Source organism: Dipodomys ordii, unplaced genomic scaffold (assembly GCF_000151885.1).
Source record: "Dipodomys ordii isolate 6190 unplaced genomic scaffold, Dord_2.0 Scaffold56, whole genome shotgun sequence".
Lineage (NCBI taxonomy): Eukaryota > Metazoa > Chordata > Mammalia > Rodentia > Heteromyidae > Dipodomys > Dipodomys ordii.
The window spans coordinates 2,642,900-2,658,806 of record NW_012267272.1 but is presented as its reverse complement, the minus strand read 5'-3'; the positions used below and the strand labels follow the sequence as shown (position 1 = coordinate 2,658,806).

General features: G+C 40.6%; 1 protein-coding gene across 1 annotated transcript in view; it reads right to left on the bottom strand.

Annotated features, from left to right (window-relative positions):
• Lrguk (leucine-rich repeats and guanylate kinase domain containing) overlaps positions 1–15,907 on the bottom strand; it is a 103,545-nt gene that overhangs the window by 54,740 nt on the left and 32,898 nt on the right. The window contains exons 8-11 of the mRNA XM_013021543.1: positions 11,493–11,573; positions 9,806–9,892; positions 7,818–7,924; positions 4,276–4,395 (exon numbers count right to left, since the gene is read on the bottom strand). Coding sequence (XP_012876997.1) covers positions 4,276–4,395; positions 7,818–7,924; positions 9,806–9,892; positions 11,493–11,573 — 395 coding nt within the window. The remainder of the gene's footprint in view (positions 1–4,275; positions 4,396–7,817; positions 7,925–9,805; positions 9,893–11,492; positions 11,574–15,907) is intronic.

Sequence of the window (15,907 nt, the reverse complement as noted above, 5' to 3'; positions counted from 1 at the left end):
ATATATTTTGCGGTCTATGTCATAAGAAGGTTGTGACAACAGAGACCACTATAAAACAGAGAGGTATAAGAAAGATGGTGGCTCAGGCCCATAATCCTAGCTACTTAAGAGGCTGAGATCTGAGGATCACAGTTGAAAGTCAACCTGGGCAGAAAAGTCCCCATGAGACTCTTATCTCCAGTTAAGCCCCAAAAGTTCCCCAGTGGAGCTGTGGCTCAAAGTTGTTGAACACTAACCTTGAGCAAAAGGAGCTCAGGCCCTTGAATTCAAACTCCAGGACAGGGAGGGAGGGAGGGAGGAGGGGAAGGAGAGAGGGAGAGAGAGAGAGAGAGAGAGAGAGAGAATATTAGGGTTTTCTTTTGGGTCTATTAAAATCATTAGAATGGCCATAAATCTGGAAGGTAAAGAGGCATGCTAGTATTATTTTGTAATTCCCTCATTATCCAGCACTTGTCCACAAAATTATTGATTTGTTTGGTAATATAAAGCACAAATAAACAGACTTTGACAGCAGTAAATTTATATCTTTAGACCATTTGTAATCAACACAGATTAAAGAAAGAACAGCCAACCTATGTCTAAACCCAGCAAAATGAGCACCTAAAACCAGAGCAAAATCATTTAGCCATACACTACTTGTGTCACACCCCATATATGTCTTGACATGGAAATTAGCACATGAAAATTGCACAGAATATCTCATCTTGGGTGAAGGGAAGTACAATGTCAGGAAAAGATGATATGAAGTGTGTGTGTGGGGGGGGATAAAAGACTCAAAGAGACAGCAGGGAATGCACTTTTGTAAATGCTTTTATGTGTCACCATCAGACTGTACTTGTACATGCTCTCATGTCATTAAAAAAAATCGATAAAACTCATGTTGGATAAAGAATAAAGGAGAAGGAAATATAACCAAGAGCCATGCGTGTCCCTGAAGACTTTTTTTGGGTTTTATCTTTAGTTTTTAATTATAAAGATGCTGCCTATAATAATGGCAGGGCTATCTTACTTTCTCAATGGATGAAATTACTCATCATCTAATTCCCCTTTAAAAAAATCCAATGACTGGATTTAGATTCAGGCCTTGATGGACTTCCGAGATGATTTATGGCTGTAAAAGCCCAGGTCTCTCCCTCTGCTCAGATGACCATGCATGGCTGGTCAGTGCTTCTAAACCTGAGTGAGGGGAGTAAAGATGCAGTTGGTAGGAGGTGAGTGTTCCATCTGCCACTGATTCCAGCCAGAAGGAAAAAGTCACGGTAACAGCACGAGCAGTCTAAGACATGAGGTTCACGTTAGGACTTTTCGCTTCATCTCAGGCTTACACACAACTTTTACCCAGCCTTAATTATCTGTATCAAAATTTGCCGTGGGCTACAACTATCATGAAGGCAAAGTACCTCTATCGTCCTCTTCCCACATAACCTCAGGGACTAGCACATGACAGGATGAATTTATATCCATACATTGTTGGATGGATATTAATTCATTCATTTCTCCATCTATGCATCAGGAAAATCATGGTCATTTCCACTAAATGTTCATACATTACCATTAATTCAATCGTCCACTCACTTGATTAATAAGTTAAGTCATGTGAGGAGTATTTACCACACATGCATTAAGCACCTGGCCATGTATTGGGCACTGAAAACTCACTGGTGAAAAAAGTTGACATGATTCCTGTTTTCATTGGTTTTATAGACAAGCAGGAAAGACAAACATAGAATGAACCAATTAAAATATGAGGAGGAGAAAGGAAGAATAGATAAAGGAAATACAGGATTTGGTGAACATGAGTGGAGTTTACTCAGATAAGAATATGGGGAAAGACTGGATGGCTTCTCGATTTTAAGTCAATAAAGAGCTGCAAGACGGTGGAACACTGGTGGTCTAAGCTACTCAGGAAGCAGAAATCAGGAGGTCTGTGGTTCCAGGACAGTTTGGGCAAAAAGTTTGGGAGAGTCCCCCTCAATCAATACCTGGATACGGTGGCTCATGCCTGCCATCTCTGCTATGCAGGAGGCTGAGACTGGGAAGATCACCATTCCAGGACAACCCAGGAAACAAGACCCAATCTCAAAAGAAAAAGCTGGGTATGGTGGCTTGCACTGCTCATCCTAGTTGTGGCAGGAAGCACAAATGGAAGGAGAGGAGAACCGACCAAACCAGGCAAAAACTCCAGACCCTATCTCAAAATCTACCACAACAAAATGGGCTGAAAACATGGCTCAAGCAATAGAGTATCTGTATAGCAAACACAAAGCTCTGAGTTCAAGCTCCAGCATACCACCACCTCTCTCTCCTTCTCCCTCTCCCTCCCCTCTCCTCACTCTCTCCTCTCTCCCTCCTCTTCCTCTTCCTCCTCCTCCTTCTTCCTCTCCCTCTCTCTCTCCCTCTCTCTCTGTCTCTCTCTCTCTCTCTCCAAGAACACATAGAACCAACCATGCCTTAGCAGGAACATTTATCAACAAATAAAATGACCAGGAGACCAGCTGTTAGCATCATAATTGGTATGAGAGTTGTGAAAGAAACCAGAGAAAGCCTTGGCTCCTGAGGTCACACTGTCTCCACAATTACACTTTAGCACCATAGTGACCGACTCCCCTTCGCCCCCTGCGTTTGACCTTCCAGTCACTGTGCTCAGCTTATCTTTTAAAACAGGTTGAATCCCCTCAGGTGAGCATGATGCCACTATACTGTTTAATTCTACTATTAACTATGTTCATTATTTCACAGCATTTAAACTATATTAATCAAATTATTCTACAGGAATAACTCTGTGTCCCAGAGTTGTCCAAAATGTGGCTTGCAATTTTAGATACCTAAGTAAGTGGGCCTGTTTAAGACCACATTTACACTGTTTGAACATTCATAGCTTAAAGGAAGGCACTTTTTCTGTAATGATGTTAGAAAAATAACTGGCATTTACTTTCCTGCTGCCTGACGTATCTTGGTAGTCACATCCTCAGTTCATTGACAGACACTTCTAATGTACAAGTAATTCCTTTGCTATACATAATGAAACAAAATCAGCTTAAAAAAACCTTCTAAAGTAACCTATAAATCCAAGAAGATGATTTTCTTGGATGGTTCTAATTTTTCAGATGCAATTCTCTGTTGTAATGGCCATTATGAAGTTACACACCAAAAAATTCTCGCTTCAGGAAACTCTTGAGTGTATTGAGTGCTAACCTGTAAGAAACAACCAGAAATACTTTTGCTGCCCCTCCTTTCTTCCAGCTGAAATGGGCCTTGAAAGAGGAGGACCTGCCTGGAGACTCAGAAGCTTAAGTCCTGCCAGCCTGTAGCCCAAGCAGATCCCAGGAGAGTCACTTGTCAACACCATGACGTGGTGCCACACTGCCAAACCACCTGCTCACAGGAGAATCCTACCTTCTAATTCTGCTTCAATTAAAAAGCTCAGATTTTTAAGATCCTGGAGACTAGGTTAAGTTAAACATATAGAGATTTAAAGTACAAATAAAATTCATGCCTGGCACTGGTGGCTCACACCTATTATCCTAGCTACTCAGGAGGCTGAGATCTGAGGATCAAGGTTCTAAGCCAGCCTAGGCAGCAAAGTTGGTGCGATTCTTATCTCAAATTAACCACCACAAAACTGGAAGTGGCACTGTGGCTCAAAATGTTAGAGCACTAGCTTTAAGCAAAAGAGTTCAGGGATAGCACCCAGACCCTGAGTTCAAGGCCTACTACTACTACCACCAATAATAACACAAATGCACTGGATGTTATATAGTATAACAGGCCTTATGCAGAAAAGGTGTGTAATGGCATAGGTGCACCAAACCTTGTTTCAGGGAGTGTTCACTGCCAATTGTTTAATATTATTTCAAAAAAGACAACTTTTTTTTTGTTTCTTCTTGCTCTTGTTAAGCTCTTTTGTCACTAGGAGCATCTGTTAACAATCATTTCTACTTCATCAATTAGGATGGCATGAGAATCAAGATTTTAAAATCATTCCCAAACCCAGTAATCACATTGATCCAATTTTATCAATAAATTACCTTCAAGGACTAATACTCCCGAGGTCTCCTGTCCTTGCCAGAACTTCCCGGATCTATTGAACACTCAATTTACTTACCACTCTGGCCTTGCTGTAGAAAACATGATTAAGCTGTTGTGTACACTTACAAGCTGGCTTAAAAGGAGCACCCCAAATGAACAATATCTGAGAATTTAGTAGACAAGAACCATTGATACATGCAGCAACAATTGCAAGTGAACAAACGCACAGCCAATAAGCACACTTACCCATATCTGAAGAAAGCATTAAATTGTCGGCAGAGGCGGTGGGCAAGCTCTCGTTTCCCACAGGCTTGGGGTCCAGCTAGTATCAACATAGGGTAAGGGGCATCCAGACTGGGAAGAGTGCTACGACACAAGACCACAGGGAATTACTGTCCTGGCGCTGTCAGAGAGGCAGTGTATTAACTAAAGCCACTCGGTAGTTTCTGTGTCATGATTGTAATTAACAAGCATCTGTTAAATATAGACTCTGTAAGAAGATGGCACTATGTTGCAAAAACAAAGAGATTATAGGATACTAAAAATAATATTTGAAACATGGCTAACAAATAAGATAAAATACAAATTTATGTAAATTTATTCTACCAAGATTTTTCTAAGAAAAATAATATAGTAAGATACATTGGTTTTTACCTGCTAACATACTCCTCCCAGAACTTAACAACAATGAAAGGGGCAACTCGGCTAGGAAGGTGGCTCAGTGGTAGAGTGCTTGCCTCGTATGAGGCACTGGGTTCCATTCCTCAGCACCACGTAAGCAGAAAAAAGCTGAAAGTGGGGCTGTGGCTCAAGTGGTAGAGCACTAGCCTTGAGCTGAAGAGCTGAGGGATAGTGCCCAGGCCCAGAATTCAGGCCCCACAACAGAAAAAGAAAGAACGAAAGAACAGAAGGAAGGAAGGAAGGAAAAGAAGGAAGGAAGGAAGGGAGGGAGGGAGGGAGGGAGGAAGGGAGGAAGGAAGGGAGGAAGGGAGGAAGGAAGGGAGGGGAGAAAGGAAGATATGGGTAACTGAGCTAGGAACCAGTGGCTCACAGCTGTAATCCTACCTACTCAGGGGGCTGAGATATGAGGATCGCAGTTCAAAGCCAGCCCAGAGAGAAAAGTCTGTGAGACTTATCTCACTCAGAAAAAGCTGGAAGTGGTGCTGTGGCTCAAGTGGTAGAGCTCTAGCCTTGAGCACAAAGAAGCTCAGGATTAGGAAGAGTACTTGTCAGCAAGTCCAAGGCCCTGAGTTCAAGCCCCAGAACCATCAAAAAAAAAAAGTAACTGTACTCTGAGTTTAACAGTTATACCTACTGAGTTAGACAACAAGTAGCCAAAGCAAACTTCATGGAGTGACAAAAATTTTTCTAAGCAATCAGCACATACCAAGCATGTTCTAGAAGTTTGATATTTATGCCCTTATTCTTACATGAAGCTAAGGAATCTTAAAAAACTGAAGTATGGATGGGCTAATTAGCTAATCAGTTAATTAGGAAGAGAAGAGTTAATATGTAATTCTAAGTTTGGTTCCTAGGCCCTAAGTTCAAACTAAAGAATGTATGTATGTATGTATGTATGCCTGTATTTATTTATTTATTTTTTTGCAGAGCTGAGGTTCAAACTCAGGCCTTGGACTTGCTGGCAAGTACTCTTTCACTGAGCCAAATCCCCAACTTCAAGAATAAATGTATTAGTGAAAATTGCCTATAACATGCTGAGCTGATATGCTTTCAACTCTGCTCATAAAACCAACTGCAGAGTTGTAGAATAAAATAAAAATATTTTTACAGGGCTGGGAAGGTGGCTCAGTGGTAAAGTGCTTGCCTTGCATGCATGAGGCCCTGGGTTTGATTCCTCAGCACCACATAAGCAAAAAGAAAAAAGCCGGAAGTAGCGCTATGGCTCAAGTGGTAGAGCGCTAGCCTTGAGCTGAAGAGTTGAGGGACAGCGCCCAGGCCCAGAGTTCAGGCCCACGACCGGACCAAAAAAAAAAAATATTTTTACATACATGGCTGAGGTATAACTGCAGTAAATACTAAGAAATAATATGTTCTTTTGATCTCTGTAAAATGCCTGTGGCAAACCAAGAAACACTTGTGAGCAAAGGCTCATGAAAAACATTATAACAGAAGACTATCTATGTTTAACAGCTCACATTTGTCTTCATCTCCATGTGGACAAGCCCACATGCCTGTGTGGTACTGGAGTCTGTGCAGGGTGAGGAAGGGACCAGTGGGGTGGCATCTGACAGAGCTGAGGACAGGCAACTCCCAGACAACCACTGGACACCTGCCAGAGGCCGACAAAATGAAACTGTACATGTGCAAACATCTGCTCATCAATGTTCACAGCCACTTTGGTAGGGTCAATCAGAAGTGAATCAGCCCAGATGCCCTTCCATTGATTGCCAAACAACCACTCCTTGAAAGACTACTTCTGGCTTTTCCCACTAAAAGACCTAGAAAGCAGGACCAATCCAATAGAAATGAGTATTACCTAGATCGAGACTTGCAAATAACATTTATTGCTAAGGTTAGGGCACCTTGGAGAATTGACTAATTCCTGATTTGGGATAGGACTACGTCAAGATGAACCTGGGGAAATATAAGGAAGTATAGGAAGCTATTCACGACTGCCAGGCCAAAGTGGCTTTCAATTAAGGAATCTTCCCCCTCAATCCTGCCAGCCCAGGGGACAGTCAGGGTATACATAATTCAGCCAACTTGAGGGAGGAATGTTGTTTGTCAAACACTGCTATAAATTCTTTTGGTATATGTTTTCATACACATGTACCCTACAGCATGGAACAATTTACAATATTATAAACTAGGAAGGAAATACAATGAGGACATACACAACCTTCTTTCAAATCAAATGTACTTTTCCAGATGTATGCAAATAAATGATAAATCATTTCAACTGAAGGGATCCCATAAACAGAAAACTGTTGATGTCTATATTATTCAATTATGTGTAAAAACAAACAAACCACCAAAACTTATGTCTTGGGTCACAAAAGAAAACATGTTGCTGTCTATAGGAGGCAAAGCATGTAAAGGTAGAGGAGCAAATACCACATGAAGGAGAGAAGCCATTTTTATCTGTGAGTTTTCCAGGGATTTTTTTTTTAATGCCTTTGGGTATTGATAGAATTTCTGCATTATACTTATAGCGTAAATGGCCATCTGCTCCAACAGATTGTTTAAGAAGAAATGGAGAGCCCACGGTAGATCTGTCTTCAAATTTAGAGGTGAGAGACTATTCGTGTGTGCAGCCAAGCTGGGCGATTTCTCCCTGCTGGGCTGATCACAGCTCAGTGCAAAGGAGGCTGCGCTTCCTTCCAGGGACTCCCTAATAATTTCGATTTGTGTGATGCACTTTGGCAGGAGTATTTAGAATCCCTCCCAGCTAAGGAAAGATTTACAATGGATATACATGACCATAATTTCCTGTTAATGAGATTAAGGTTTGTGTTTCTATCCTAAGGCAGGAAAGTTGACAAACTTTGCTTTCCATCTCGCTGTCACTGGCGCAGGCTAACCAACAGACCAGGGCCAGATGAAAGAGTGGAAACAACTCATCTCTGAGCTTGGGGGAACACCCAGTGAGCAGGACGTTCTAGGGGGAGATAACGGGCCATCGCTGACACTTGGCCGTCCTCCCTCAGAGAAGCCGAGGAAGTGACAATTATAGGGAATTGAAGGGGTCACAAAACACGGGGCTAAGGAATATGGTGCAGTCTTCTGCCAGCCTGCTGAGCTCTGTCCTGGGGAGTCTTACTAAGTACCTGTGGAAGATCCTCTGTGGCTGCATCATACTGTTGACAACGTTGGTCAGGTGATCGCGAGCTGCCACCACTTCAGGGGGAGGGTCATATTTGTTCACTGCAGAAACCTTTTCCAGAAGCAAAAAGAGGAGGAAAAGGGGGGAATGCTCTATTTCCAAAATAAAGACAAGGCTTTCATTTTCTTTAGTGACACTTTCTAGACCTGCAACCAGGTATAAAAAATTAATTGACATGCTGTGTGCCAGTGGCTCACACCTGTAATCCTAGCTACTCAGGAGGCTGAGATCTGAGGATCATGGTTCAAAGCCAGTTGGGGCAGGAAAGTCCATGAGACTCTTATCTACAATAAACCATTCAGAATACCCAGAAGTGGTGTTGTGGCTCAAGAGGCAGAGCACTCGCCTGGAGCTGAAGAGTGCAAGGACAGCACTCAGGCCCAGAGTTCATGCCCCACAACTGACAAACTAAATATATAAATAAATAAAAATTTAAAAAATAACTGACCATGTGCCCATGAACCTTTGCATTTGGTCTTTGTATCAACTCCACCCCATAATTCAATAATGATATTTTTTAAATATCAATATATGGATGCTGGGTACTGGTATATCACACCTGTAATCCTAGCTACTCTGGAGGACCTGAGGATCATAGTTTGAAGCCAGCCTGGACAAGAAAGTCCATGAGAATCTTAGCTCCAATTAACCACTCCAATTAACCACCCGAAAAAGCCAGAAGTAGAGCTACAATGAAATGGTAGAGCACTAGCCTTGAGCAATAAAGCTCAGAGACAGCACCCAGGCTTTGAGTTCAAGCCCCAGCACTGGCACAAAAACAAAACAAAACAAAAATCAAGTGGAGTTCTTTGATGTACTTCTGTATATTCCTTGGTTTACGTGAAAGAAAAAACAAAATAAATGAAAACCCTCTAAAGTTTATTATTACTTTTACTATAATAAACACTTCAGCTTTTGGCATGCGAAGGAGGAATAAAAGTCACGGTTCTAGATGGACTCTAGGTAGATGATACCAGGCAATCTCCCCGCTCAGGCCCTCTCAGCTGTTCTAGATGGACTCTAGGTAGATGATACCAGGCAATCTCCCCCCTCAGGCCCTCTCAGCTGTTCTCACATCCTACCTGACCCTCTTCTTCTAGTCCAAGTTTTCCACTGAACTGTACACTTTTCTATTTTGTCCATCCTTCTACATACACTCCCCTCCTGACCACACCCCAAGTGCATGCATGGTTTTAAATTTTACTTGCAAAATGCTAAAGGCAAAGAAAAAAATCCACTAAGTGTCTTCAAGTGTGAGAATAATAATAGGGGAGCCCCTGTGACTATTATTAGTCTGGGCTGCAGAAAGGCATTTGTGAGAAAGACTATGCGTCTCTCTGCCTATTTATATACCTGGTTTCCTTCCCCCGGTGAATTTGCATCCTGTGTCAGAAATCTCTCATTAGTGGAGAATTCTACCACTGCTATGGTAGAGACAGAGGCAGGTGCTAACATTCAAAGTCTAGTTTCTCTGGGATTGTGTGACCAGATGAATACTTATTTTGAAGAGCAAAACAAAAGGAATTTGAACACCAGAGTAGTAACTTTTTGAGTATTTGTCAATGATGTGGAATGACATTAGATTTTCTCTTACTGCTACATCTTAGAATAACACAGAGAGAGCTCACATCCCGTCTTCATTGACAGTGCAAAGCGCAAGGTTGCACTAGTGGCATAGCTAGGTAGAAGCGCGTCTGTGCCCTTCCTTAGCACACTTTTACTGTCCCAGTGGCGCACCTGCCAATACGTGGCTGATGCTCAGCTTCACAGAGGGTTCATCTGACATATCCAAGGACAAGGAAACAGCCCCCAAATAAAGAATCCTTTTACCTAATGCATGCATCTGGATGCTGTGACTATCTGGCTTCTGCAACCAGCAGATATCTCTGAGCATATTAACCCGTAAATACATGAGGCGATACCATTACATACCTTTTCTTCCACTTGAATCTTCTTCTGATCTAATTCTGTTAATTGCAGCAGCATAAATATTACGAACAACCAGTATTCAGTTTTTTCCTATTTAAAAGAATAGGAGGAATACTTAACTTCCATCATTTCCCCAAATCAGCAAGGGCCAACATTTGACTGTAACAGGCCCTGGTGAACCACTGTCATTCCCACGCTCCCACACCTGCCAGCCCTTTTGTATTAGCCACTCGGGGGCAGGCAGTGCCTTACAATTTCTAAAGCTCTTGAAATGCGGAGATCTTATTAATCTCCCTGTGAGATAAAGCAGAGCTGGTAGGATGATCTGAATTTCTAAAGAGAGAAAACAAGCCTCAGAGGAGTGAAATATCTCATCAAAGATTCTTGAGACCCTAACTTCTAACTCCAAAGAGTTTCATTACTGGAAATGTATTTTTTTCCATCAGTTCTTATTATGTTCTTATTATTTGTGTTCCTTTGTGTTGATTTATGTTATTCATTAGGAATTTGCTGTACAGTAATAAAATAACATTCACAAATGTATTATTACTCCCTGCCATCTGCTGCACATGGATTTTCTCTGTAATTGAGTTTTTCACACAAGAAACTACATCTTTCTGAAAGGCAAAGTATTAGTAGATGACGCCTTTCAGGGATGAAGATGTATATGAAATGAACACACAGAATTATCTTTCACTTAGGTTCCCAATATATACAGGGAGCTAGACATGCTAACTACCCTGATTTGTATCCATGTACAAAATTATCACACTGTACCCCATAAATCTTATAATCTTATACCACTGATTGACTCTTATACCACTTAGCTTGTCCACTTATGCCAATTTAAAAAATTTAAGTTTCTCCCATGTCCTTTTACATGTAACAGCATGCATGAAAAGGTCTGTGATCATTGTCGGTGCGCATGTATACACACTTTCCAGGGAAACTAGGATGTAATGGCCACTTGAAGCCCCACTTCCCACAGAGGATTCTGAGTTATCTGTCACTGTTCCCACACCTGTGTTGCTTTTTTAAACTTTCTCATTTTCTTTATTCACTTGTCTAGACCTATTCATATTCATTAAAATACACAGAAATGGTACCCAGAGATATATACTTCCTTGAAAGAAACAGAACGGGCAGATGGACAAAGAGGTTAGGGAAAGAGTCAAGACAATGAATTTATCAATGGAGGGGGGAGAGAGAGAAACCTGAAAAACTCTCCCTGATCTTTAAACCCCAGAGCTTAAGAAACCCTAATTATTTTATTCCCCTGCTAGTTTCATGGCTATATCCAGGCAAATTAAGGATCTAAGCTTAACTATTCTCTCTTGTTCTAAAATAGGAAGCATATTTTATCTACACTTTTGGTGTCTTGGATTCTCTACCACGGAGGAAGGTCCCTCTGCAATCTCCTGCATTCTCTCCTGTCATCTTTCTTGCTGCCCAGGATGCATCATGAATGACCTTGCAGAGCAAGCAAATGACACTTGATTCCAGGTTTTACCTGTACTGACAGTGGAGCAACAGCTTATTAATCACGAAAGATCTTATTTAGAAAACACCAACACCAATAAGTTAACTTGCTGCTTTACTTACTCCTTGTAATCATTCAGAGAGAGACAGAGAGGGAGAAAGAGAGAGAATATAAAGAGAAACCCCTCCTGTAATGTAAACAACCTCTCACCTGAATTGGATTTCTAAGAAGATTGAGAACTCGAAGGATAGGAAGATTTTCAATGTATTCTATTTCACTCAGTTGAGCAACCTGTTTATTCAAAAATAAAAATAAAAATGACCCAAAAGCAACACACAAAGACAAAGGAAACACAATATATAATAGGAGCCAGTATTGTTGGAGCCTTTCAATTCAACTTTTTAAAAATCTGCTTGGCTGAATATCCAGCTCTTTATTGAGGCATCCACAATGCTATGCAGAACACAGGACTCACTATATGTCCGTTCAATAAACGTGAACATATACAGTCATGTTTTCTTTTCTCCTCTTGGGCTAGAGAATAGTAAGCTTTCTCCTGTCATCCATGTTTAAGAAGAAATAAAATAGCACATAAAGTCAGAGAAACAGTAAAACCACAGCTGTCCCCGCACCCCCTTCTCCCCCCTGCCCGGCAATTTCCCTATCCAGTCTAGCCACTCTCCCCTGCTCATAGATGACTGGCTATATAACACCTTCTGCAGGACATATGGCGCTTTATTACTTTTTCCACAAGGGAGAATTTTTTTCCAAACCAATTATCTTTATTTTAATCATTCTTATCTTTAAGTAGTTGTACAAAGGAGTTGCCATTCAACAATGTAGTATATGAATACTATGGAAAAAACTTGATAAACATCACCCTATCATCATTCTCCCCCATCCCTTCCAACCTCACCCCTACCTTCACTAAGGGAGAACTGTTTTAAGGAAAGGTGAAAATCAAAACTTGTAATTCTGCTTGATGGGTGCCCAAGTTTGAATTGATTATTTGGTTTTTGCTAAACTGTACAATTATGTTGTGCAAACATTTTTTGTACAGGCTCTATGCTGTGATTTTTAAAATAAGGGAGCGGAAAGGCTGTCTTAATTTAACTAAGGATAAGGCTTGGATTGCAACAGGGCTGCTACACTCCTCACCAAACTAAGGAACAATAGTTTTAAATTTTCTACAGCTTGGGGTTGGGAAGGTGGCTCAGTGGTAGAGTGCTTGCCTTGCATGCGTGAAGCCCTGGGTTCAATTCCTCAGCACCACATAAGCAGAAAAAGCCAGAAGTGGTACTGTGGCTCAAGTGGTAGAGTGCTATCTTTGAGCAGAAGAGCTGAGGGACAGCACCCAGGCCCAGAGTTCAGACCCCATGACCAACAACAACAACAAAATAATAATAAAATAAGTAAATAAAATAAATTTTCTACAGCTGACAAAAATACAATTTTATTTCAGGTATAGCTACTGGACTTCCACAATAAGGTAACTTTAAAAAGGTAACTTTTTCATTTCTACTTTCCCCCCATATAATTACTGCAAGGCTTGTAAATAAATACATTCCAACAGCTGGATCACCAGTAACTCCTGAAATACCCAGCCACAAAATACAGCTAACCTGCAAATTAGTCCCAAAGTTAAGTTGGGGGATAAATGTGAGCACCATGTACAAAGATTCTATTTTCAAAGATGTAATATGGAGAGTTGCAACCCTCAATGGGCACACATTAACCTGGCTAAAGTGTCACAGTACTATATACATCTTTTCCCACAAGATGACTAGATGGTCAATTAGACTGCCACTGGTTCATCTACAAGGAAGAGATCAATTGTTTTAAATCGTGTTATTCAGGAATGAGAAAAATGAACTTGGTTCCTATTTTTCATGAGAACTTTTGATAAATGGATTGATTTTTCCATCTAGCAGCCAGCCAGGGGAAGTTTACATCTCGTTCATTAGGTCTCACCAACCATGTCTGGTCACATGTACCCACAGACATTACTGTCAAGAGTGGAAATTGGTACATCCTTTCTAAAGGGCAATCAGAGGAGTTGCATGTGCATAAGATTTGAGCTAATTATCCCACTTCAAGAGGGGTGCACTAAACAAATCATCAGACAGGCAAAACTTACATTTAGGAATATTCATTCTCTAGCCAGGTGCTGGTAGCTTATGCCTTGTAATCTTAGCTACTCAGAAGGCTCAGACCTGAGGATTGCAGTTTGAAGCCAGCCTGAGCAGGAAAATCCGTGAGTCTCTTATCTTCAATAAACTATTCAGAAAAAGTCAGAAGTGCTACTGTGGTTCAAGTGGTAGAGAGTTAGCCTTGAGCACAAAGAGGCTCAGGGATGGTGCCCAGGCCCTGAGTTCAAGTCCCAGGACTGGTAAAAATAAATAAACCAATAAATAATCCAGTCTCATATTATTAAGAAAAGCAAAAAATAAAGTTTCCAATTTACAAAGAACTCCATCATTATTTGAGTAAATCAGCCCAAACATGGTCCTGTCTAAGTAATAAGAGCATGCATTCATTTTGGAAGATAGTGATGATTGTGGTGATTAACATGCAAATATCTCCTATGTTACAAATACCACGACTATAATGTGATCATGCCCTATACAAAATTACATGCCCACTAAAATGTCCACTCAAATGAATGGGTTCTTGAGAGTCAATCACAAAGCCAGCTCTCTTCTTCCTCCCAAAGGTAGGATGAGGTTGACAAGAGGGCAGCTCTCTGTTGAATTAGCAAACAGATACTGGTGGTCCTTCAAGTATCCCCCTCCCCCACACATCCTCATTCCTCAGCAGACTTCTGTTCTGCAGGCCAGAAACTCCAGACTGTGCAACAGACTTTTACAGACTGCATAGGAACAATGGCTCCCCAGGTGTCTGAAAGTGAAATATTGCCCAAAAGATTACATTCCTAAAGGAACTTCAGCCATCTGCAGTCACAAATGGCCTGCTGGCAACCCCTAACTAATAATGCTGGTCACCGCTCTCCGACCTCGGAAGTTTGCTAACTTCTCTTCTGCCATTTCCTTCCTGAACACGCTCTCTAATCGTCATTATTCAGATATAAAGGGACTCGTTCAGACCTTCACTTTAAAAAAATTTAATATGCATATAAAATATGTGTATATATACATATATTTCTATGGAAACTATTGGGTACAACTATTAGAATGGTTTTCCACTGCTACTTATTATATTAAAATCTGTCCACATTCTCAAGCTGTGAGGCTCTATCAACTAGATGATATGATAATGATGACAATGATCAATGCATTACTGGAATAAGAATCAACAGATGGACCAATAAAACATTGTATTTTAAAAAAGTAAGCCACAAATCAGCAAGAAAAACATTCAATAGGACTACTGGCTTAAATGAGTCAATGAACGGGAATTATTTAACAGAATGCTGGAGATATAATGAGTACTCAAAAGTAGTAGCTGTGTATCATCGTATTACTATTAGATACTAGGGTAAAGTCAATTTAAATCATTATTTCAACTATTATGCAAAATATATTATGGGTTAAGAGTAGAAGAGTTTAGATGAACATCTGTCAGATTCAGAATGGAAATTGCTTTATAAAAAAGTTTTGTTTTTTTTTTTTTTGGTCGGTCATGGGGATTGAACTCTGGGCTTGGGCTCTGTCCCTCAGCTCTTCAGCTCAAGACGAGCGCTCTCCTGCTTGAGCCACAGTGCCACTTTCGGTTTTCTAGTGGTTTATTGGAGATAAGAGTCTCATGGACTTTCCTTGCCCAGGCTGGCTTTGAACCGTGATCCTCAGATCTCAGCCTCCTGAGTAGCTAGGATTACAGGCATGAGCCACCATCACCCAGCTTATAAAAAAGTCTTGAAATAAGCTGAGCACTAGTGACTCATGTGCTAGTAATCTCATCTACTCAGGAGGCTGAGAACTGAGATCTGAGGGTTGAGGTTCAGAGCTAACCCAGGCAGACAAATCCAAGAGACTATTGTGTCTAATTAACCAGCAAAAAGTTGGAAGTGTAGACATGGCTCAAGCAGTAAAGTATCAATGATGTGTGGGAAAAAAACTGAGCAAGAGCATGAGGCCCTGAGTTCAAACTCTAGTACCACCACCAAACAACAACAACAATAATAATAACAATAGTAATAAAGATATGAGCTATTTTATGAGTTATTTAAATTATCTTAACATGTGTATCAAAAGTACTTTAAGCAAAACGAAAAGCAAAAGAACCACGACAAAATAAATGACAGTTGAGGGCATGAACAGGTAATTTTATAAAATGAAACCAAATAGTCAGGAAAAATGTCTGACTTCACTGATAATATAAGATTTGTATAAAATAGAATACAAAGTCCCATTTCTCTACTAGACTGATATGATTTTAAAATAATATTGGTTGACAAAGGTATAGTGGGTTGTGCTAACAATAAGGTATTCTAAATTCATGAACTGCAGGGAGAGTTAATCAGTATGAACCTTCAAGAAATGCATCAACAGTCTTTAAAATGCCCATACCGATATGCTCAATATATCCAATAACTTACTCTAATAAACTAGTTAAAAATGCATGTGAACATTTTTGCACAAAAAGATACATTGCAACATTATTATTAA